The 22168-nt window shown below is 45.8% G+C and overlaps 3 protein-coding genes and 1 pseudogene across 3 annotated transcripts; all 4 read left to right on the top strand.

Annotated features, from left to right (window-relative positions):
* Positions 1–2632: 2632 nt before the first annotated feature.
* LOC115114058 (IgGFc-binding protein-like) lies at positions 2633–7639 on the top strand (the record flags this gene model as incomplete). The annotated part of the gene is made up of 8 exons (XM_065006626.1): positions 2633–2680; positions 3185–4411; positions 4623–4963; positions 5082–5307; positions 5468–5653; positions 5746–6350; positions 6513–7083; positions 7242–7639. Coding segments are annotated over exons 1-8 (3600 nt in total), but the record flags the coding sequence as incomplete, so codon positions are not given.
* A 4-nt stretch (positions 7640–7643) lies between these two features.
* LOC135564020 (IgGFc-binding protein-like) lies at positions 7644–10864 on the top strand. Its single transcript, XM_065008416.1, has 7 exons — positions 7644–7839; positions 7931–8474; positions 8636–8832; positions 9078–9216; positions 9365–9693; positions 9814–10387; positions 10532–10864. Exons 1-7 carry the CDS (start codon positions 7681–7683, stop codon positions 10708–10710), a joined length of 2121 nt encoding a protein of 706 aa, XP_064864488.1. The 5' UTR covers positions 7644–7680; the 3' UTR covers positions 10711–10864.
* Positions 10865–17226: 6362 nt separating this feature from the next.
* Positions 17227–18604, top strand: LOC135563627 (uncharacterized). The gene is made up of 3 exons (XM_065006619.1): positions 17227–17343; positions 17848–18416; positions 18590–18604. Exons 1-3 carry the CDS (start codon positions 17298–17300, stop codon positions 18602–18604), a joined length of 630 nt encoding a protein of 209 aa, XP_064862691.1. The 5' UTR covers positions 17227–17297.
* Positions 18605–19409: 805 nt separating this feature from the next.
* Positions 19410–22149, top strand: LOC135563626 (IgGFc-binding protein-like; annotated as a pseudogene).
* Positions 22150–22168: the final 19 nt, after the last annotated feature.

Genomic DNA, 22168 nt, shown 5'->3' with positions numbered 1-22168 from the left:
GCCTGGAACACAGCAGGGGTGTGGGTAAGGCCAAATGGCGTGACCAGATACTCTTAGTGACCGCTGGCCGCGTTGAAGTCTTCCACTCGTCCCCTTCCCGTATCTGCACCAGGTGGTAGGCATTCCGTAGGTCCAGCTTGGAGAACACAGTGGCCCCCTGGAGCGTCTCGAAGGCCAAGGAGATGAAGGGTAGTGGGGAGCGGTTCTTCACCGTGATGTCGTTGACAACCCTGCGCTGGCGGGGGAGGCAGAAGGGAGTCCTCAATGTAGGTCTCCATAGTCTTTGTCTCTGGACCCAACAGAGAGTACAGTCGTCCCCGGGTCTGAGTGGTGCATGGGAGAAGGTCAATCCTACAGTCATATGATCGGTGCGGTGGAAGCGAAGTGGCCAGGGCCTTTCTGAACACCTCCCAGAGGTCCTGGTACTCCGCAGGAATGGCGGAGAGTTCTGGGGCAACTTCCGAGCCCTCAGGAAGACGTCCTGGGGCAGGCTGCGCTGACTTCAGGCAATGGGTGTGGCAGAATGGGCTCCAGCCCATGATGGCACCAGCAGACCAGTCAATGAGGGGATTGGGTCACTGGAGCCAGGACAATCCCAATACCACGGGAACCTGAGGAAACTTAATGAGCAGGAATTGGATTGTCTCGCTGTGGTTCCCTGACACACGTAGTTTGATGGGGGTGGTATTGTGGCCTATAGAGTGCCCGTCCAGTGATCTAACGTCTATGGAAATGGAGAGGGCTGAGTGGGGATGCCCAGCTCAGATGCCAGGGTGGCATCCAAAAACTATCATCGGCCCCAGAGTCGATGTGTACCCAGAGAGATTTAGACTGGTTCCCCAACAGCAGGATGGCATGGAAAGGACTGCGAGTAAGGGGAGAGGAAAAGTTCTCCATAAAGCCCACCAGAGTACTCGCTCCTTCTTGATGAGTCTGTTTTTGTAATGGCCAGGTAGCTACGACATGTCCTGTAGTTCCACAATATGGACAGCTCTGGGTGTTGAGTCGGCATATGCGCTCAGCCGGAGTCAATCTCGCCCTGCTCGGGTGCTTGGACTCCAAAGTAGGCGAGTCGGTAGCCCATGGTGAATCCCGAGAGAACTCAGGTGACGTCGGGTTCACTCGGACATGTAGAATTTGGGGGTCTCCGGGATTCTTCGGAGGCGAGGTGGGAATCGAGCGCGACAGGTCACAGGATGGTCAAGGCTATGAGGGAGTCAAGGTGCATGGGCAGCTCCCGGGCTGCAAGCTCATCTTTGACCACCTCCGATAATCCGTGAAGGAACAATGCTTGCTTGTTTATTATGGGTGTGACCCGCGGAATTGCTCCAGCAAAGTATTGATTGCCTGGTCATGGCATTCTGCAAGGGTATGGAGTCCCTCCAAAAGACATTGCAGTAACTTCTCGTGTCGTCCAATGGTGGCTCCTTGCAGGGAGACAGTATTGTGGAGCTGGTCTGAGTCTGCTGGGTCGGTCATGGCCAGTTGGTACTATCACGTTTCAGGTAAGACCCAGATGCAGACATTGTCAGAAAAAAAAGTGTATTACTAGTACAGGGGCAGGCATAGGTCAGTAATCCAGACAGGGTGCAAAAGATCCACAACTGCAGGCAGTCTCAGGATCGGAGTAGGCAGGGATCAGTAATCCAGTGTGGTGTGGAAAGGTACAGAACGGCAGGTAGGCTCAGGGTCAGGGCAGGCAGAAAGGTCAAACCGTGAAAACTAGAAAACCGGAACTAGAACAGACAGGAGCAAGGGGAAAAACGCTGGTTTCACGAAACACAAAAAACGGGCAACAAACGAACATATGTATAAATACACTGGGGATAACAGGGAAGATGGGTGACCCCTGGAGAGGAGTGGAGACAAGCACAAAGACAGGTGAAACAGATCAGGGTGTGTGCGACAAAAGTAGACGTTGTGAGTCAAGAAGCAGGTGCAGGTGAAACATTTAATAAAACAAGAAACATGAAATGAGACAGCATAACAGTGGCAATAAGGCATGAACACAGGAACAATGCCATGTAATGGGTCCAGGTGAGTATCCTAATGATCTGGAAGTGCACATAGTGATGGATGCCAGGTGTGCATAATGAAGGATCCCAGGACCAGTGGTTAGTATACTGGCGACTTCAAACGCCAGAGGGAAGGAGTGGGAGTAGACGTGACAAAGCCTATGTAAATGTTTTGGTTAGATGGAATCTAAAGATGCAAAGTTGTCAATATATGCATTACAGTCATATATACGCTATGTTGACTTAATAAGCACGGTAATTAAATATTTTGGCAAGGATTGTGTTATTTTTTATCGATCCTCTTCACAATATAAGACACCCTCTCATCCCTGTCTGTCTGTTATATCCTTCATGGTCCCACCAACAGGTAAAGTATGGACATTAAGTCAATATTTTGCATTAGAAATATTGGTGAAAAGTATCAGTTGAAGACCAAATTATTACGGAGCTGAAAGTGATTTGAAATAAACTATTTCCTGTCTTCGTACATGCATGTACAATGTACTAATGCATAGTAATCACATTATTTTTGTGAATGTAATTTATTGATGGATATTAATTAATGAAAGTAAATGCCTTTACTATTAATTACACTTGTCTTCTCTCCCTGTCAGTAGCCATGGGGCCAACTTTCCTGCTTTGTGTGGCTGTCACCCTATTCAGAGGTATGAATCACAGTTTACCTTTCAATATTACATGTCATGTAATCACTACCAGAATTTAGCAAGTTGATCATTTATTATTATCTAACATTATGGGTACAAATAATACAAATACTGTACCGTAGCTTGGCAAATTAAATATTTCTAGACTCCTCTAATTAGAAAGTACATTCATGTAGTTTGTTCTGCAAGGCACACTATATTATAGACATGTAATACTGGTTATAAAGCTATGCAGGGGGAAGCGACAGCATGTGTATTGTTATGTACACAAACATTTGTATAAGGTCATGTCATTCAAGCAAAAACCAATTATTTTGTGCCTTACTAAAATGACACTTGACAGTCAGTGAATTCAGCAAGAGCAGTCGGAGCAAGACAATTGTACTGTACTTAATTAAGCTATAGTATATGTTTCCTTATTAAACTGATATTACATTAGTCAAATGGTTGTGAGAAGAATGCAGGTGCTCATCTGTAAAATGGTCTTTCTTCCTTTATGTTTAGTGGTCAGTGGATCATGCCCAGTGGGGCGGGAGTTCATTACTGCCTTTATGCCTAACTATTTGCTGAGCTTCCAAGATGATCAGAGTCTTAAACTGGCCATAACCACACAGGATTATCCAGCCATTGTTCAAATTCAGGTCAATGCAATCGGCTTCTCGACCTCAGTGAAAATAGAGAAACAGAACACCAAATGGATCGGCATACCTGGTACCGCTGAAATTGGGGGTCCAGGAGCTTCCACCAAAACAGTGCAGGTCACCTCCAACTCTGACATCTCGGTGGTGGCCTTCAACTACAAGTTCTCGACTGGAGACAGCAGTGTGGTCTTCCCGACTGACCAGCTGGGTACTGACTATGTGGCCTTCACCCCTGTAGGGGGTCCAAGCAACATGCACAAGCTTATGTCTATTATCAACGGCAAAGAGCCCAACAAGATCACGATCATCCCTGCCTCCAACATTAATCTCAGTGGCGTGGATTCCTGGAAACAAAGACAGGCGGTGATTGTTACCGTGGACCCATACCAGGTCTACCTCTACCAAAGCTATACCACTTTCACTGGGACCAGGGTAAAAGCTAAGCACCCTGTGGCAGTCCTGGGGGGACACGAGTGCATTGCAGATGGAGGCCGCTGCAATCACGTTTACGAACAACTGCTACCGGTACAGAGCCTCTCCACCAATTACCTGGTTCCTTCCATGCACATGACCGAATCAACAGACTTTGTCAACATTGTGGCCTCAGAGGACAACACTCTAGTGAAGATCTTTGAGGGAAAGGTATCCACTGCTAAAGAGCTGAATGAGGGGCAGGTGTATGTGATATCTGTCCAACCCAAATATCCGCTGATCATCAAAAGTGATAAGAAGGTCATGGTGATGTACTTCAGCAACAACAAGCCCTACGATCCGTTCCTCACCAACATCCTCCCAACGTCTGATCTGGCCAAAGAGTGGTCGGTGGACACGCAGAGCAAATTCGAGAGCACATTGGTCATTGTCTCCGAGGGGGAAGGGATCAAAACCGTTAAAGTCTGTGAAAAAAATAATTGTGTGAAATCTCTCCAATGGACATCATTCAACTCAGACCCTAAGTACATGTGGGTAAATGTTCCATTGGGAGAGCAGCAACAGCATTTCTCTATCAAAGGCGACTCCCTCATGACTGTTTACGTTTATGGTGGCATGCCAAGAGACGGCTACGCTACAACAGGAGTATGTTCCAAAGGTAAGATGTTTATTTGACACATGCACTTAACTGGCCTATCAACTGCCCCTCGACACCTCCCCTGTTAAAGAGGACAACTCTTAAACAATACAATGCAACGCAACACATCGCAATGCAACGCAACACAAAAAAATATATCGCAACACAACACAACAAATGCACTGCATGAAAACTAGAGTTAGTCTTGAACGTTGATCCTGTTCTCACTCAGGCACTGCACCACCCACTCCATCACCAGACCCATGTGAGAAAGTCAAATGCAGAGAAAAGGAAGAATGTACAAAGGGGGTTTGTGCCCACATCTCCAAAGCAATCTGCAGGGCCGTGGGCGACCCCCACTACCTCACCTTTGATGGGGAGCGATTTGACTTCCAGGGGACCTGCTCTTACATCATGGCCACGGTTGTTAAATCTGAACCTGGCCTCATCCCGTTCGCTGTCCTGACCAAGAACAACCACAGAGGGAACAAGAGGGTGTCTTTCGTAAGGAAAGTCTCAGTCACAGTCTATGGGCTGACTGTGGTGATGAGCACGCATAGAGGGAAGCTTGAGGTAAGTAACAAGAGACCAGAGAGAAATTATCAGGACTGGGGTCGGTTCCATGGTAAATTTGGTCAACCCAGGAGGTGAACTGAATGGTTTTTCCATATGCTTATTGGTCTTTTCTTAGGTGAATGGTGAGAATGTCTACCTGCCTGTGACCCTGGCCGGAGGAAACCTAACGGTGGTGTATAGTGGCAGCTATGCTGTTCTGAAGACAAATTTTGGCCTGAAGGTTATGTACGACTGGAACATGAAGTTCTACATCACTGTCCCCAGCAGCTACTTCCGCACCCTGGGTGGGCTCTGTGGGAACTACAACGGGGATCACAATGATGAGTTCACTAACCCCAAAGGTAACAAGGAACCCACAGTGGTGAAGTTTGCCCAGAGCTGGAGAACTGAAGACGGCGACTTGTTCTGTCATGATGACTGCCAAGGGGAATGTCCTAGCTGCACTCCGGCTCTCCAACAGAAATACAAGGGAGAGAAGTCATGTGGTCTCTGGCCAAAAAGACGGCCCATTCGCCAGCTGCCACAAGGTCCTGGACCCAGGCATGTTCATGGACAACTGTGTCTATGACGTCTGCATCAATAAAGGCATCTATCAGTTCCTCTGTGAGAACATGAAAAGCTACAATGATGCCTGTTTGGCCGAGGGGGTCAAAATTAGCCCTGAGTGGAGGACAATCACTGGATGCTGTGAGTTTCCTTCTTTCCAGACATTTCATAAAGATTTTTAGATTGTAATTTTCACAATTATTTAAATATATTTTCTCATTTCACATTTGCAGCACTGGAATGTCCGTCAAACAGCTACTACGAGGCGTGTGGCACAGCTTGCCCTGCCTCTTGTTCAGATCTAGATGCCGAAGCAAAGTGCAAGGAACCCTGTGTGGAGACTTGTCAATGCAACAAGGGCTTTGTCCTCAGTGGAGACAAATGCGTCTCCAAGGGGAGCTGTGGCTGCTCTTATGAAGGACGATACTACCCATCTGGAATGAAGTTCTGGGAAGATGACAAATGCACAAAGCAGTGTGAATGCAATCCAGGAACAGCCAAGGTTGAATGCAAAGCAACAGCATGCAAGAAGTCAGAGATGTGTGGCCTGCAGATTGGTAAGAGAGATTGTTACCCAACATCTTATGCCACTTGCCAGGGTTCAGGCGACCCCCACTACCGCACGTTTGATGGCAAGAGGTTCGACTTCCAGGGAACGTGTACTTACGTTCTCTCCAAATTGGTCAGCAAAGATGACAAGTCTCTGGTGCCTTTTGAGGTGCTTGTAAAGAATCAGAATAGGGGGAGGAACACGGCAGTGTCTTACACAAAGACAGTCACCGTCATTGTCTTCAAAAACATCATCACCATGAGTAGGGACAACCCTGGCAAAGTATTGGTAAGCTACCTTAAAATGTTATCCATTCCAAATGAATGACATAATTGCATTCCGGGTTTACTTGGTCAATGAGCTTTTATGATTATACTATTTAATGTAAGAGGAAATATCAGGACAGTATCATCCTTCGTGTTTCATCAACGTTTCTTTCTCTCTTCTCAGGTCAACAGCCAGTATGTGAACTTGCCATTTGATGTAGAAGATGGCCAACTGTCCATCTTCCGCAGTGGGTATTTCGGGGTGGTGAAGACCAAATTTGGCCTGACACTGAAGTTCAACTGGAACAGCCACGTCTCCCTAACCCTCCCCAGCACCTACTCAAACCTCATCGGAGGGCTCTGCGGAAACTGGAACGGCCAACGGAACGACGACCTCCTCAAACCAGACAAGAGCCCTGCCAACACCCCAACAGTATTTGGGGATAGCTGGAAAGTGGGGAACGACCCTGGCTGCTCCAGCGACTGCGACGGCAAGAAGTGCCCCACCTGTGACCACAGCCTGATGCTTGATTACCAAACAGGGAAATATTGCGGCAGGATCACAGACAGAAACGGTCCGTTCAAGTACTGCCACGCCAAGGTGGACCCCACAGAGTACTATGAGGACTGTGTGTTTGATATGTGTCTGTACCGTGGCCATGCCTCTGCCCTCTGTAACGCCCTCAGCACCTACACCACTGCCTGCCAGGATGCCCCTGCCAAGGTGGAACAGTGGAGGTCGGACAGCTTCTGTCGTAAGTAGTGCATAGACACACCTCATCAGATGTGTATTTCAAAACAACGACTGTAACAATTATGGTCATTACAATATGTCAGAAGTGGCTGGTCTAGCTAACAGCTCCTGGTTCCCGACATTATTCAATTGTATCATGTTTGACCTAATGTGTTGTAGCATCTTCCTGCAAGGTCAACAGCCACTATGAGGTGTGTGCCTCAGGCTGCCCCCAGACCTGCAGTGGCCTCGATGAGCCTGAGAGCTGTTGGAACTCCCTGTGCACCGAGGGCTGTGTCTGTGACGACGGCTTCATACAGAGCGACAGCGAGTGTGTGCCGCTGGCTGAATGTGGCTGCATTCACCAAGGCCAATACTACCAGATGGGCCAGGTGTTCTTCCCCAGCAGCCAGTGCAAAGAGCGCTGTGTGTGTAAAAAGGATGGACACATGGAGTGTAATGTGAAGTTTGCCTGCGGTCCCAATGAGAAGTGCCAGGTCCAAGACGGGGTGCAGGCTTGTATACCCATGAGCACGGGCACCTGCCATGTGAGCGGGGCCAGGAGATTCCACTGCTCGATGGCAGCTGCTTCAGCTTACACGGGGACTGTGTGTACAAAATGTTGGAGGTTGTGGAGAAAGACGGATCGATGGCTCCATTTGTTGTGTCAGTACAGCAGTTGACCAAGATTGATGATGCAATGGTCACCAGGAGGGTTGAAATACAGGCCTACAAATACAAGATATCTATGTCTCCCAGAGTTATATGGGAAATAACGGTAGTTTTCTGTCTTGATCTACTCATTTCAGTATTAAAAAGCAACACTTGATTAGAAAAACGGATGTTTTCAATCATTCCTCCTTTCACAGGTGGATGACGTTGCAACAAATCTCCCGCTGTCACTCGGAGATGGAAAGGTCAGGGTCTACCAGAACGGCATTAACATCATCGTGGTAACAGACTTTGGCTTGATGGTGACCTACGACACCGTTGCTGGCGCCATCATACAGCTTCCATCCACTTACAAAGGTGTTACCGGTGGTCTCTGTGGCAACTATAATGACAAGAAGGAGGATGACTTCCTGCTGCCCAGTGGGCTGCAGGAGGCGTCTGTGGAGAAGTTTGCAGCGGGGTGGTTGGTGGTTCAGGAAGGGGTCAAATGTCAGACAGGATGTGACGGTGGCTTGAAGTGTCCTCCCACCAGTGGACCCCCGCCGGCTTGTAGCATCATAAAGTCACCCAAGGGTCCATTTGCCCAATGCCATGCTGTTGTGCCACCACAAGAGCACTTTGAGGAGTGCACGAAGGAGGGAGAGGGTGGGGATGCCCTGTGCCGCCACTTACAGACGTATGTGACTTTCTGTCAAGCATCCGGTGGCCTTGTCAGCAGCTGGAGATCTGACCAGTTTTGTCGTGAGTAAATTTTGATATTGAAAGTTGATTTACCTTAACCTGGTTTATCTTAGTGTATAATATTTCTCTAACCTAATGCTCTGCTGAAAAACAATTGAAGCTGAAGCTGATTTAAGTTTTTTGATAACATGCATCTCCTCCCATTTCCATCTGTCCTCCAGCTCTGACGTGTCCAGCTAACAGTCACTATGAGTTGTGTGCCGACACCTGTTCTTCCACCTGTGACTCTCTGAGTGAGTCTCCCAAATGCCCACTATGCCAGGAGGGCTGCCAGTGTGATGACGGCTTTGTGTTTGATGGTGGCAAGTGTGTCCTACTGGAGAACTGTGGCTGTGTGGTTGATGGACACTATTACAAGGTGAATACTGATTTATTGTGTATTGACAAGTAAATTGTTTTTTCATATCTCAAAAATTTAATGGTATCCTAAAGTGATTATTACAATTAAAGACATGCATCTGTTCTATGCTATATGCAAATATAAAGTGCAAATAATATAATCAGTCACTATCCTTGGTAAATATTTATTGTTTACAGTCGTCCTATGGTTTCCACCATAGTGTAAACTCAATGATATCATTTACATGTCTTGCTGGTTTTCAGTCTGGCCAGTCTGTGATGCTGGGCAACTGTTCTGAGACCTGCAGCTGTGCAGCAGGAGTATTCACCTGCAAGAACTCACAGTGCAAAGAGGGTCAGCAATGTGGGTTGAAGAATGGAGTCATGGACTGCTACAGCACAGGTAAAAAAAACATGAATAATAATGCAACCAAACAGATATGGCTTTGTGTTAGTACATTTGGATGTGAAATTATGAACTTTGTCAATGTTCTTATTTTCATATTACTATGATCAGGATTTGCTAATGTCTCTAATGCACATTTTGTCAGACCCCTGTGAGGATACTGAGTGCCGTGAGAAGGAAAACTGTGTTGTGATGAACAATAAGGCGGTATGTGTGGCCCAGTCCAAGGCCACCTGCTGGTTGTTCGGTGACCCTCATTACAGCACATTCGACGGCCAGCCCTTCTCCTTCATGGGCACCTGCTCCTACATTCTGGTGAATACGACCGGCAAAGATCAATCCCTGCCTCAGTTCAGCATCCTGACCAAGAACGAGCTGCGCGTCAACTCCAAAGGCTCCTTCCTCAAGTCAGCCAACATAGACCTGAGTGGTCACAGGATCACCATTCTCAGTGGCCAAAGAGGGACAGTGGAGGTGGGTGGCTTCCAGTTATACGTGATACAGTTTTTCCATGTTGAAGTTGAATGTAAGAATCCTCTATGCTCTCCATTCGCTTTAAGTCCTCTTTAAATCCTCATCTCTCTATCTTCTCAGATTGATGGCATTAGGTCTGCCCTCCCTTTGAGTTTGGAGTCTGACAGCATCAGAATCACAGAGTCTGGTATCCAAGGGACCATCCAGACAGATGTCGGCCTGAAGATCACTTTTGACTGGACAGCCTTCTTCATGGTGACCATCAGCAGCAGTTACTACGACAACCTCGGTGGTATCTGTGGCAACTACAATGGTAACAAAGCAGATGACTTCACCACTCCCACAGGTGTGCTTTCATCAAATACCACGGCGTGGGTGGCATCCTGGAGTGTTGCCGACGGTGACCCATTCTGCTGGCACGTCTGTAACAGCAACTGCCCCACGTGCTCAGATGCAGACCGGGCACTTTACACTGGACCACAGTACTGTGGTTTGATGACAGACAGAGGGGGCCCATTTGAACAGTGTCATAAGAAAGTGCCGGTGAAGGAGTTTGCCTCAAAATGCCTCTATGATGTGTGTCTGAATGAGGGTCGACAGGAGGTGTTGTGTGAGGCCTTGGCTAACTACGTGGCCGAATGTCAGCAGGCTGGGGCTGTTGTCTCACCACTGTGGAGAAAGGCCTCCAACTGCCGTTAGTACTCAGCTATAACAAAACATCACATTTAGGAACACAAACATTCTTAAATGTGTATAATGACACGATAGAACCACTTGTGCATTTGCAGCATGTATTAGGACTACATTTGTGATGTTTGTTTATTCTTAACTCGAACAGCCCTGGACTGCCCATACCACAGCCACTATGAGCTATGTGGCACAGCCTGCCCTGCTACCTGTGCCGATCCCAATGTCCCAGAGATCTGTTCCAAAGTCTGTGTGGAGGGCTGCCTGTGCAACAAGGGTTACATGCTCAGCGGTGAACAATGTGTCATCAAGGTGTCAGGGTGTGGCTGAATGAAAAAACTCCTGAACAAATACGTAAAACCTGTACATATCAAGTTTGGAGGCTTAATTTTCAACTAAACTCTCATGGCTCCAAAATATCCCTTAAAAATTCAAATGTCCTGGTTGTAGGCTAGAGCATTTCGACATAAAATCATAAAATTACCTTAAAATGACCTTCTGCATTTGATAACATATTCCAAACTATATAATGTTGTGAGGGATTATGAGTATTCATGCATGGAATTGTTATTGAACTCTATATTCATTAAAATTCAAATATAATCCCAGAGTTGTGTATTACTAAAACAGAGATTATCTCTGTACGCGTGTATCTGTTTCTATCCTTTACAACTTTCAAAAGCCTAATAATAAACATATTGCAGCAAAATGAGTCCTTGTCATCTGTTTATCAATCATTTAGTTGGAAATACAACAGTTTTGATTTAGTCAGATGACTCAAAAACTCTCAAGTAATTAATTCAAACAAAACGGTTGAGTATATTAATCTTGTATATGCCATGCCATATTATATACTGCCTCTGCCCACTGGGCACAGATGTCAGTTCAACATCTAGTTTTGAATTATTACTTGCGAGGTATTGAGTTGTCAACTGATGTGAAATCAACAACACGTCACCATGTCGTTGGATTTAGGTTAAAAGTTTGGTGAAAAAAGACAATCCCCTTACATTGATGCCTTTAGGCAAATCCAATCCGTTCTTCACGTTGATTCAATATCATAGTATTGATTTTGGGGGGTGGAAATGACATGGAAACAACATTGATTCAACAGGTTTTTGCCAGTGGGTCATATTGCAAAATAACAGAAATCAGTTTGATGGTTAAGCTATTATATTGTTGTGGCCGTTGGAATTTTTTTCTCTCCAAAAAGCAGAAGTTTGACAGAAATTTCAGCGAAATAGATGTTTTATGTTGACATCAGTACTTCTCCACAACCTTCCAGTCTTCAATAAGAATAATTTGCCCAGTCACTGCTGGTCAGATAACACAGCAGAGATGTTGGTACTACGTTCTTGGATCAAAGATTGTATTAATTATATATTTTCTGGAATACTACTCTCCTTCCTACAGGGCTAAAGTCGCTATGCACTGTCAGTACAGTCTAGTTATCTATGTTAACTCTACTCTCCCTGCCAGGTACATTTTATTTTGCTTCAGTTAATTATATTCATCAGTGGAAAATGAATAAATCAGCTTAGTGTAGTCTGCCACTAGCACAGTCAGTGTAGTCAGCTCATCTATCCCCATTGAGACTGTGTCTGTGCCTTGATCTAGGTTGGGCAAAACTAAACATGGCGGTGTTCGCCTTAGCAATCTCACTGGAATAAAGACCTCCTTCATTCCTGTCATTATTGAAAGAAATTGTGATATCTCACCTCACAAAATAGTGCTACTTAATCGCTCACTTCCAAGGCAGTTATAGTCAATGAACTATAATCTTGATGTGATTGGCCTGACTGAAACATGTCTTAGGCCTGATGAATTTACTGTGTTAAAGGAGGCTTCTCCTCCTGGTTACACTAGTGACCATATCCCTCACACATCCCATCCCGCAAAGGAGGAGTAGTTACTAACATTTACGATACCAAAATTAAATTTACAAAAAAATAAATGACTGCATTTTCTTCTTTTGAGCTTCTAGTCAAGAAATCTATGCAGCCTACTAAATCACTTTTTATAGCTACTGTTTACAGGCCTCCTGGGCCATATACAGCGTTCCTCACTGAGTTCCCTGAACTCCTATCAGACCTTGTAGTCAAGGCAAATAATAATAAACATTTTGGTGACTTTAATATTCACATGGAAAAGTCCACAGACCCACTCCAAAAGGCTTTCGGAGCCATCATCGACTCAGTGGGTTTTGTCCAACATGTCCTTGGACCTACTCACTGCCACAGTCAAACTCTTGACCTAGTTTTGTCCCGTGGAATAAATATTGTGGATCTTAATGCTTTTCCTCATAATCCTGGACTATCGGACCATCATTTTATTATGTTTGCAATAGCAACAAATAATATGCTCAGACCCCAACCAAGGATCATCAAGCCATGCTATAAATTCTCAGACAAACCAAAGATTCCTAGATGCCCTTCCAGACTCCCTCCACCTACTCAAGGATGTCAGAGTACAACAATCGGTTAACCACCTAACTGAGGAACTTAAATTAACCTTGCGTAATACACTAGATGCACCCCTAAAACCAAAAAACAGTTGTCAAAAGAAACTAGCTCCCTGGTATACAGAAAATACCCGAACCCTGAAGCAAGCTTCCAGAAAATTGGAACGGAATGGAATGGCGCAACACCAAACTGGAAGTCTTCCGATGAACTTGGAAAGACAGTACCGTGCGGTATCGAAGAGCCCTCACTGCTGCTTCATCATCCTATTTTTCCAACTTAATTGAAGAGAATAAGAACAATCCTACATTTATTTTTTATACTGTCGCAAAACTATCTAAAAAGCAACATTCCCCAGGAGAAGATGGCTTTCACTTCAGCAGTGATACATTCATGAACTTCTTTGATGAAAAGATCATGACCATTAGACAGCAAATTACGGACTCATCTTTAAATCTGCGTATTTCTCCAAAAGCTCAGTTGTCCTGAATCTGCACAACACTGGGAGGACCTAGGATCAAGGGAGACACTCACATTTTTTAACACTATGTCTCTTGACACATTGATGAAAATAGTCATGGCCTCTAAACCTTCAAGCTGCATACGGGACCCCTTTCCAACTAAACTACTGAAAGAGCTGTTTCCTGTGCTTGGCCCTCCTATGTTGAACACAATAAATGGCTCCCTATCCACCGGATGTGTACCAAACTCACTAAAAGTGGCAGTAATAAAGCCTTTCTTGAAAAAGCCAAACCTTGACCCAGAAAATATAAACAACTATCAGCCTATATCAAATCTCCCATTCCTCTCAAAAAAATGAAAAAGCTGTTGCACTGCAACTCACTGCCTTCCTGAAGACTAACAACGTACACAAAATGCTTCAGTCTGGTTTTAGACCCCATCATAGCACTAAGACTGCACTCGTGAAGGTGGTAAATTACCTTTTAATAGAGTCAGACCAAGGCTCTGCATCTGTCCTCATGCTCCTAGACCTTAGTTCTGCTTTTGATACCATCGATCACCACATTCAAATCAAATCAAATGTATTTATATAGCCCTTCGTACATCAGCTGATATCTCAAAGTGCTGTACAGAAACCCAGCCTAAAACCCCAAACAGCAAGCAATGCAGGTGTAGAAGCACGGTGGCTAGGAAAAACTCCCTAGAAAGGCCAAAACCTAGGAAGAAACCTAGAGAGGAACCAGGCTATGTGGGGTGGCCAGTCCTCTTCTGGCTGTGCCGGGTGGAGATTATAACAGAACATGGCCAAGATGTTCAAATGTTCATAAATGACCAGCATGGTCGAATAATAATAAGGCAGAACAGTTGAAACTGGAGCAGCAGCACAGTCAGGTGGACTGGGGACAGCAAGGAGTCATCATGTCAGGTAGTCCTGGGGCATGGTCCTAGGGCTCAGGTCCTCCGAGAGAAAGAAAGAAAGAGAGAGAATTAGAGAGAGCATATGTGGGGTGGCCAGTCCTCTTCTGGCTGTGCCGGGTGGAGATTATAACAGAACATGGCCAAGATGTTCAAATGTTCATAAATGACCAGCATGGTCGAATAATAATAAGGCAGAACAGTTGAAACTGGAGCAGCAGCACAGTCAGGTGGACTGGGGACAGCAAGGAGTCATCATGTCAGGTAGTCCTGGGGCATGGTCCTAGGGCTCAGGTCCTCCGAGAGAGAGAAAGAAAGAGAGAAGGAGAGAATTAGAGAACGCACACTTAGATTCACACAGGACACCGAATACGACAGGAGAGGTACTCCAGATAAACAAACTGACCCTAGCCCCCCGACACATAAACTACTGCAGCATAAATACTGGAGGCTGAGACAGGAGGGGTCAGGAGACACTGTGGCCCCATCCGAGGACACCTCCGGACAGGGCCAAACAGGAAGGATATAACCCCACCCACTTTGCCAAAGCACAGCCCCCACACCACTAGAGGAATATCTTCAACCACCAACTTACCATCCTGAGACAAGGCTGAGTATAGCCCACAAAGATCTCCGCCACGGCACAACCCAAGGGGGGGGCCAACCCAGACAGGATGACCACAACAGTGAATCAACCCCCTCAGGTGACGCACCCCTTCCAGGGACGGCATGAGAGAGCCCCAGTAAGCCAGTGACTCAGCCCCTGTAATAGGGTTAGAGGCAGAGAATCCCAGTGGAAAGAGGGGAACCGGCCAGGCAGAGACAGCAAGGGCGGTTCGTTGCTCCAGAGCCTTTCCGTTCACCTTCCCACTCCTGGGCCAGACTACACTCAATCATATGACCCACTGAAGAGATGAGTCTTCAGTAAAGACTTAAAGGTTCTTTTAGAGAGATTGCAAACCCAAATTGGACTACACGGACAAATTCTGGCCTGGTTTAGATCTTATCTGTCAGAAAGATATCAGTTTGTCTCTGTGGATGGTTTGTCGTCTTACAAATCAACTGTACATTTATGTGTTCCTCAAAGGTTCCGTTTTAGGACCTCAATTGTTTTCACTATATATTTGACCTCTTGGTGATGTCATTCGGAAGCATTATGTTAACTTTCACTGCTATGCAGACGATACATAGCTGTACATTTCGATGAAACATGGTGAAGCCCCAAAATTGCCCATCCTGGAAGCCTGTGTTTTTGACATAAGGAAGTGGATGGTGGCAAATGTTTTGCTTTTAAACTCGGACAAAACAGAAATGCTAGTTATAGGTCCCAAGAAACAAAGAGATCTTCTGTTGGGTACGACAATTAATCTTGATGGTTGTACAGTCTTTTGACGAACATATCAAGACTGTTTCAACGACAGCTTTTTTCCATCTATGAAACATTGCAAAAATCTGAAACTTTCTGTCCAAAAATGATGCAAAAAAATGTATCCATGCTTTTATCACTTCTAGATTAGACCACTGCAATGCTCTACTAAACACGGCTGCTAGAATCTTGACTAGAACCAAAACATTTGATCAGGTGACGTCGGGTTCACTCGGACATGTAGAATTTGGGGGTCTCCGGGATTCTTCGGAGGCGAGGTGGTCAAGGATGGTCAAGGCTATGAGGGAGTCAAGGTGCATGGGCAGCTCCAAGCTCATCTTTGACCACCTCCGATAATCCGTGAAGGAACAATGCTTGCTTGTTTATTATGGGTGTGACCCGCGGAATTGCTCCAGCAAAGTATTGATTGCCTGGTCATGGCATTCTGCAAGGGTATGGAGTCCCTCCAAAAGACATTGCAGTAACTTCTCGTGTCGTCCAATGGTGGCTCCTTGCAGGGAGACAGTATTGTGGAGCTGGTCTGAGTCTGCTGGGTCGGTCATGGCCAGTTGGTACTATCACGTTTCAGGTAAGACCCAGATGCAGACATTGTCAGAAAAAAAGTGTATTACTAGTACAGGGGCAGGCATAGGTCAGTAATCCAGACAGGGTGCAAAAGATCCACAACGGCAGGCAGTCTCAGGATCAGAGTAGGCAGGGATCAGTAATCCAGTGTGGTGTGGAAAGGTACAGAGCAGCAGGTAGGCTCAGGGTCAGGGCAGGCAGAAAGGTCAAACCGTGAAAACTAGAAAACCGGAACTAGAACAGACAGGAGCAAGGGGAAAAACGCTGGTTTCACGAAACACAAAAAACGGGCAACAAACGAACATATGTATAAATACACTGGGGATAACAGGGAAGATGGGTGACCCCTGGAGAGGAGTGGAGACAAGCACAAAGACAGGTGAAACAGATCAGGGTGTGTGCGACAAAAGTAGACGTTGTGAGTCGAGAAGCAGGTGCAGGTGAAACATTTAATAAAACAAGAAACATGAAATGAGACAGCATAACAGTGGCAATAAGGCATGAACACAGGAACAATGCCATGTAATGGGTCCAGGTGAGTTTCCTAATGATCTGGAAGTGCACATAGTGATGGATGCCAGGTGTGCATAATGAAGGATCCCAGGACCAGTGGTTAGTATACTGGCGACTTCAAACGCCAGAGGGAAGGAGTGGGAGTAGACGTGACAAAGCCTATGTAAATGTTTTGGTTAGATGGAATCTAAAGATGCAAAGTTGTCAATATATGCATTACAGTCATATATACGCTATGTTGACTTAATAAGCACGGTAATTAAATATTTTGGCAAGGATGTGTTATTTTTTATCCATCCTCTTCACAGTATAAGACACCCTCTCATCCCTGTCTGTCTGTTATATCCTTCATGGTCCCACCAACAGGTAAAGTATGGACATTAAGTCAATATTTTGCATTAGAAATATTGGTGAAAAGTATCAGTTGAAGACCAAATTATTACGGAGCTGAAAGTGATTTGAAATAAACTATTTCCTGTCTTCGTACATGCATGTACAATGTACTAATGCATAGTAATCACATTATTTTTGTGAATGTAATTTATTGATGGATATTAATTAATGAAAGTAAATGCCTTTACTATTAATTACACTTGTCTTCTCTCCTGTCAGTAGCCATGGGGCCAACTTTCCTGCTTTGTGTGGCTGTCACCCTATTCAGAGGTATGAATCACAGTTTACCTTTCAATATTACATGTCATGTAATCACTACCAGAATTTAGCAAGTTGATCATTTATTATTATCTAACATTATGGGTACAAATAATACAAATACTGTACCGTAGCTTGGCAAATTAAATATTTCTAGACTCCTCTAATTAGAAAGTACATTCATGTAGTTTGTTCTGCAAGGCACACTATATTATAGACATGTAATACTGGTTATAAAGCTATGCAGGGGGAAGCGACAGCATGTGTATTGTTATGTACACAAACATTTGTATAAGGTCATGTCATTCAAGCAAAAACCAATTATTTTGTGCCTTACTAAAATGACACTTGACAGTCAGTGAATTCAGCAAGAGCAGTCGGAGCAAGACAATTGTACTGTACTTAATTAAGCTATAGTATATGTTTCCTTATTAAACTGATATTACATTAGTCAAATGGTTGTGAGAAGAATGCAGGTGCTCATCTGTAAAATGGTCTTTCTTCCTTTATGTTTAGTGGTCAGTGGATCATGCCCAGTGGGGCGGGAGTTCATTACTGCCTTTATGCCTAACTATTTGCTGAGCTTCCAAGATGATCAGAGTCTTAAACTGGCCATAACCACACAGGATTATCCAGCCATTGTTCAAATTCAGGTCAATGCAATCGGCTTCTCGACCTCAGTGAAAATAGAGAAACAGAACACCAAATGGATCGGCATACCTGGTACCGCTGAAATTGGGGGTCCAGGAGCTTCCACCAAAACAGTGCAGGTCACCTCCAACTCTGACATCTCGGTGGTGGCCTTCAACTACAAGTTCTCGACTGGAGACAGCAGTGTGGTCTTCCCGACTGACCAGCTGGGTACTGACTATGTGGCCTTCACCCCTGTAGGGGGTCCAAGCAACATGCACAAGCTTATGTCTATTATCAACGGCAAAGAGCCCAACAAGATCACGATCATCCCTGCCTCCAACATTAATCTCAGTGGCGTGGATTCCTGGAAACAAAGACAGGCGGTGATTGTTACCGTGGACCCATACCAGGTCTACCTCTACCAAAGCTATACCACTTTCACTGGGACCAGGGTAAAGCTAAGCACCCTGTGGCAGTCCTGGGGGACACGAGTGCATTGCAGATGGAGGCCGCTGCAATCACGTTTACGAACAACTGCTACCGGTACAGAGCCTCTCCACCAATTACCTGGTTCCTTCCATGCACATGACCGAATCAACAGACTTTGTCAACATTGTGGCCTCAGAGGACAACACTCTAGTGAAGATCTTTGAGGAAAGGTATCCACTGCTAAAGAGCTGAATGAGGGGCAGGTGTATGTGATATCTGTCCAACCCAAATATCCGCTGATCATCAAAAGTGATAAGAAGGTCATGGTGATGTACTTCAGCAACAACAAGCCCTACGATCCGTTCCTCACCAACATCCTCCCAACGTCTGATCTGGCCAAAGAGTGGTCGGTGGACACGCAGAGCAAATTCGAGAGCACATTGGTCATTGTCTCCGAGGGGGAAGGGATCAAAACCGTTAAAGTCTGTGAAAAAAATAATTGTGTGAAATCTCTCCAATGGACATCATTCAACTCAGACCCTAAGTACATGTGGGTAAATGTTCCATTGGGAGAGCAGCAACAGCATTTCTCTATCAAAGGCGACTCCCTCATGGCTGTTTACGTTTATGGTGGCATGCCAAGAGACGGCTACGCTACAACAGGAGTATGTTCCAAAGGTAAGATGTTTATTTGACACATGCACTTAACTGGCCTATCAACTGCCCCTCGACACCTCCCCTGTTAAAGAGGACAACTCTTAAACAATACAATGCAACGCAACACATCGCAATGCAACGCAACACAAAAAAATATATCGCAACACAACACAACAAATGCACTGCATGAAAACTAGAGTTAGTCTTGAACGTTGCTTCTGTTCTCACTCAGGCACTGCACCACCCACTCCATCACCAGACCCATGTGAGAAAGTCAAATGCAGAGAAAAGGAAGAATGTACAAAGGGGGTTTGTGCCCACATCTCCAAAGCAACCTGCAGGGCTGTGGGGACCCCACTACCTCACCTTTGATGGGGAGCGATTTGACTTCCAGGGGACCTGCTCTTACATCATGGCCACGGTTGTTAAATCTGAACCTGGCCTCATCCCGTTCGCTGTCCTGACCAAGAACAACCACAGAGGGAACAAGAGGGTGTCTTTCGTAAGGAAAGTCTCAGTCACAGTCTATGGGCTGACTGTGGTGATGAGCACGCATAAAGGGAAGGTTGAGGTAAGTAACAAGAGACCAGAGAGAAATTATCAGGACTGGGGTCGGTTCCATGGTAAATTTGGTCAACCCAGGAGGTGAACTGAATGGTTTTTCCATATGCTTATTGGTCTTTTCTTAGGTGAATGGTGAGAATGTCTACCTGCCTGTGACCCTGGCCGGAGGAAACCTAACGGTGGTGTATAGTGGCAGCTATGCTGTTCTGAAGACAAACTTTGGCCTGAAGGTTATGTACGACTGGAACATGAAGTTCTACATCACTGTCCCCAGCAGCTACTTCCGCACCCTGGGTGGGCTCTGTGGGAACTACAACGGGGATCGCAATGACGAGTTCACTAACCCCAAAGGTAACAAGGAACCTACAGTGGTGAAGTTTGCCCAGAGCTGGAGAACTGAAGACGGCGACTTGTTCTGTCATGATGACTGCCAAGGGGAATGTCCTAGCTGCACTCCGGCTCTCCAACAGAAATACAAGGGAGAGAAGTCATGTGGTCTCCTGGCCAAAAAAGACGGCCCATTCGCCAGCTGCCACAAGGTCCTGGACCCAGGCATGTTCATGGACAACTGTGTCTATGACGTCTGCATCAATAAAGGCATCTATCAGTTCCTCTGTGAGAACATGAAAAGCTATAATGATGCCTGTTTGGCCGAGGGGGTCAAAATTAGCCCTGAGTGGAGGACAATCACTGGATGCTGTGAGTTTCCTTCTTTCCAGACATTTCATAAAGATTTTTAGATTGTACATTTCACAATTATTTAAATATATTTTCTCATTTCACATTTGCAGCACTGGAATGTCCGTCAAACAGCTACTACGAGGCGTGTGGCACAGCTTGCCCTGCCTCTTGTTCAGATCTAGATGCCGAAGCAAAGTGCAAGGAACCCTGTGTAGAGACTTGTCAATGCAACAAGGGCTTTGTCCTCAGTGGAGACAAATGCGTCTCCAAGGAGAGCTGTGGCTGCTCTTATGAAGGACGATACTACCCGTCTGGAATGAAGTTCTGGGAAGATGACAAATGCACAAAGCAGTGTGAATGCAATCCAGGAACAGCCAAGGTTGAATGCAAAGCAACAGCATGCAAGAAGTCAGAGATGTGTGGCCTGCAGAGTGGTAAGAGAGATTGCTACCCAACATCTTATGCCACTTGCCAAGGTTCAGGCGACCCCCACTACCGCACGTTTGATGGCAAGAGGTTCGACTTCCAGGGAACGTGTACTTACGTTCTCTCCAAATTGGTCAGCAAAGATGACAAGTCTCTGGCGCCTTTTGAGGTGCTTGTAAAGAATCAGAATAGGGGAGGAACACGGCAGTGTCTTACACAAAGACAGTCACCATCATTGTCTTCAAAAACATCATCACCATGAGTAGGGACAACCCTGGCAAAGTATTGGTAAGCTACCTTAAAATGTTATCCATTCCAAATGAATGACATAATTGCCTCTGGGTCTATTTTGTCAATGAGCTTTTATGATTATACTACTTAATGTAAGAGGAAATATCAGGACAGTATCATCCTTCGTGTTTCATCAACATTTCTTTCTATCTTCTCAGGTCAACAACCAGTATGTGAACTTGCCATTTGATGTAGAAGATGGCCAACTGTCCATCTTCCGCAGTGGGTATTTCGGGGTGGTGAAGACCAAATTTGGCCTGACACTGAAGTTCAACTGGAACAGCCACGTCTCCCTAACCCTCCCCAGCACCTACTCAAACCTCATCGGAGGGCTCTGCGGAAACTGGAATGGCCAACGGAACGACAATCTCCTCAAACCAGACAAGAGCCCTGCTAACACCCCAACAGTATTTGGGGATAGCTGGAAAGTGGGGAACGACCCTGGCTGCTCCAGCGACTGCGACGGCAAGAAGTGCCCCACCTGTGACCACAGCCTGATGCTTGATTACCAAACAGGGAAATATTGTGGCAGGATCACAGACAAAAACGGTCCGTTCAAGTACTGCCACGCCAAGGTGGACCCCACAGAGTACTATGAGGACTGTGTGTTTGATTTGTGTCTGTACCGTGGCCATGCCTCTGCCCTCTGTAACGCCCTCAGCACCTACACCACCGCCTGCCAGGATGCCACTGCCAAGGTGGAACAGTGGAGGTCGGACAGCTTCTGTCGTAAGTAGTGCACAGACACACATCAGATGTATATTTCAAAACAACTACTGTAACAATTATGATCATTACAATAAGTCAGAAGTGGCTTGTCTAGCTAACAGCTCCTGGTTCCAACATTAAATTCTATCATGTTTGACCTAATGTGTTGTAGCATCTTCCTGCAAGACCAACAGCCACTATGAGGTGTGTGCCTCAGGCTGCCCCCAGACCTGCAGTGGCCTCGATGAGCCTGAGAGCTGTTGGAACTCCCTGTGCACTGAGGGCTGTGTCTGTGACGAAGGGTTCATACAGAGCGACAGCGAGTGTGTGCCGCTGGCTGAATGTGGCTGCATTCACCAAGGCCAGTACTACCAGATGGGCCAGGTGTTCTTCCCCAGCAGGCCAGTGCAAAGAGCGCTGTGTGTGTAAAAAGGATGGACACATGGAG

Source organism: Oncorhynchus nerka, linkage group LG3, assembly GCF_034236695.1.
Source record: "Oncorhynchus nerka isolate Pitt River linkage group LG3, Oner_Uvic_2.0, whole genome shotgun sequence".
Taxonomy (NCBI): Eukaryota; Metazoa; Chordata; class Actinopteri; order Salmoniformes; family Salmonidae; genus Oncorhynchus; species Oncorhynchus nerka.
The sequence above is the reverse complement of the archived record's forward strand: the minus strand, read 5'-3'. Positions and strand labels throughout refer to the sequence as shown.

Bases quoted from the DNA above. Each gene is read 5' to 3' on its own strand.
- LOC135564020 (XM_065008416.1), top strand. From the start codon at position 7,681: ATGTTGGAGGTTGTGGAGAAAGACGGATCGATGGCTCCATTTGTTGTG. The intron at 7,840-7,930 runs GTAGTTTTCTGT...CTCCTTTCACAG, and splicing joins GAGTTATATGGGAAATAACG to GTGGATGACGTTGCAACAAA. The intron at 9,217-9,364 runs GTAAAAAAAACA...ACATTTTGTCAG, and splicing joins CATGGACTGCTACAGCACAG to ACCCCTGTGAGGATACTGAG.
- LOC135563627 (XM_065006619.1), top strand. From the start codon at position 17,298: ATGGGGCCAACTTTCCTGCTTTGTGTGGCTGTCACCCTATTCAGAG. The intron at 17,344-17,847 runs GTATGAATCACA...CTTTATGTTTAG, and splicing joins GGCTGTCACCCTATTCAGAG to TGGTCAGTGGATCATGCCCA.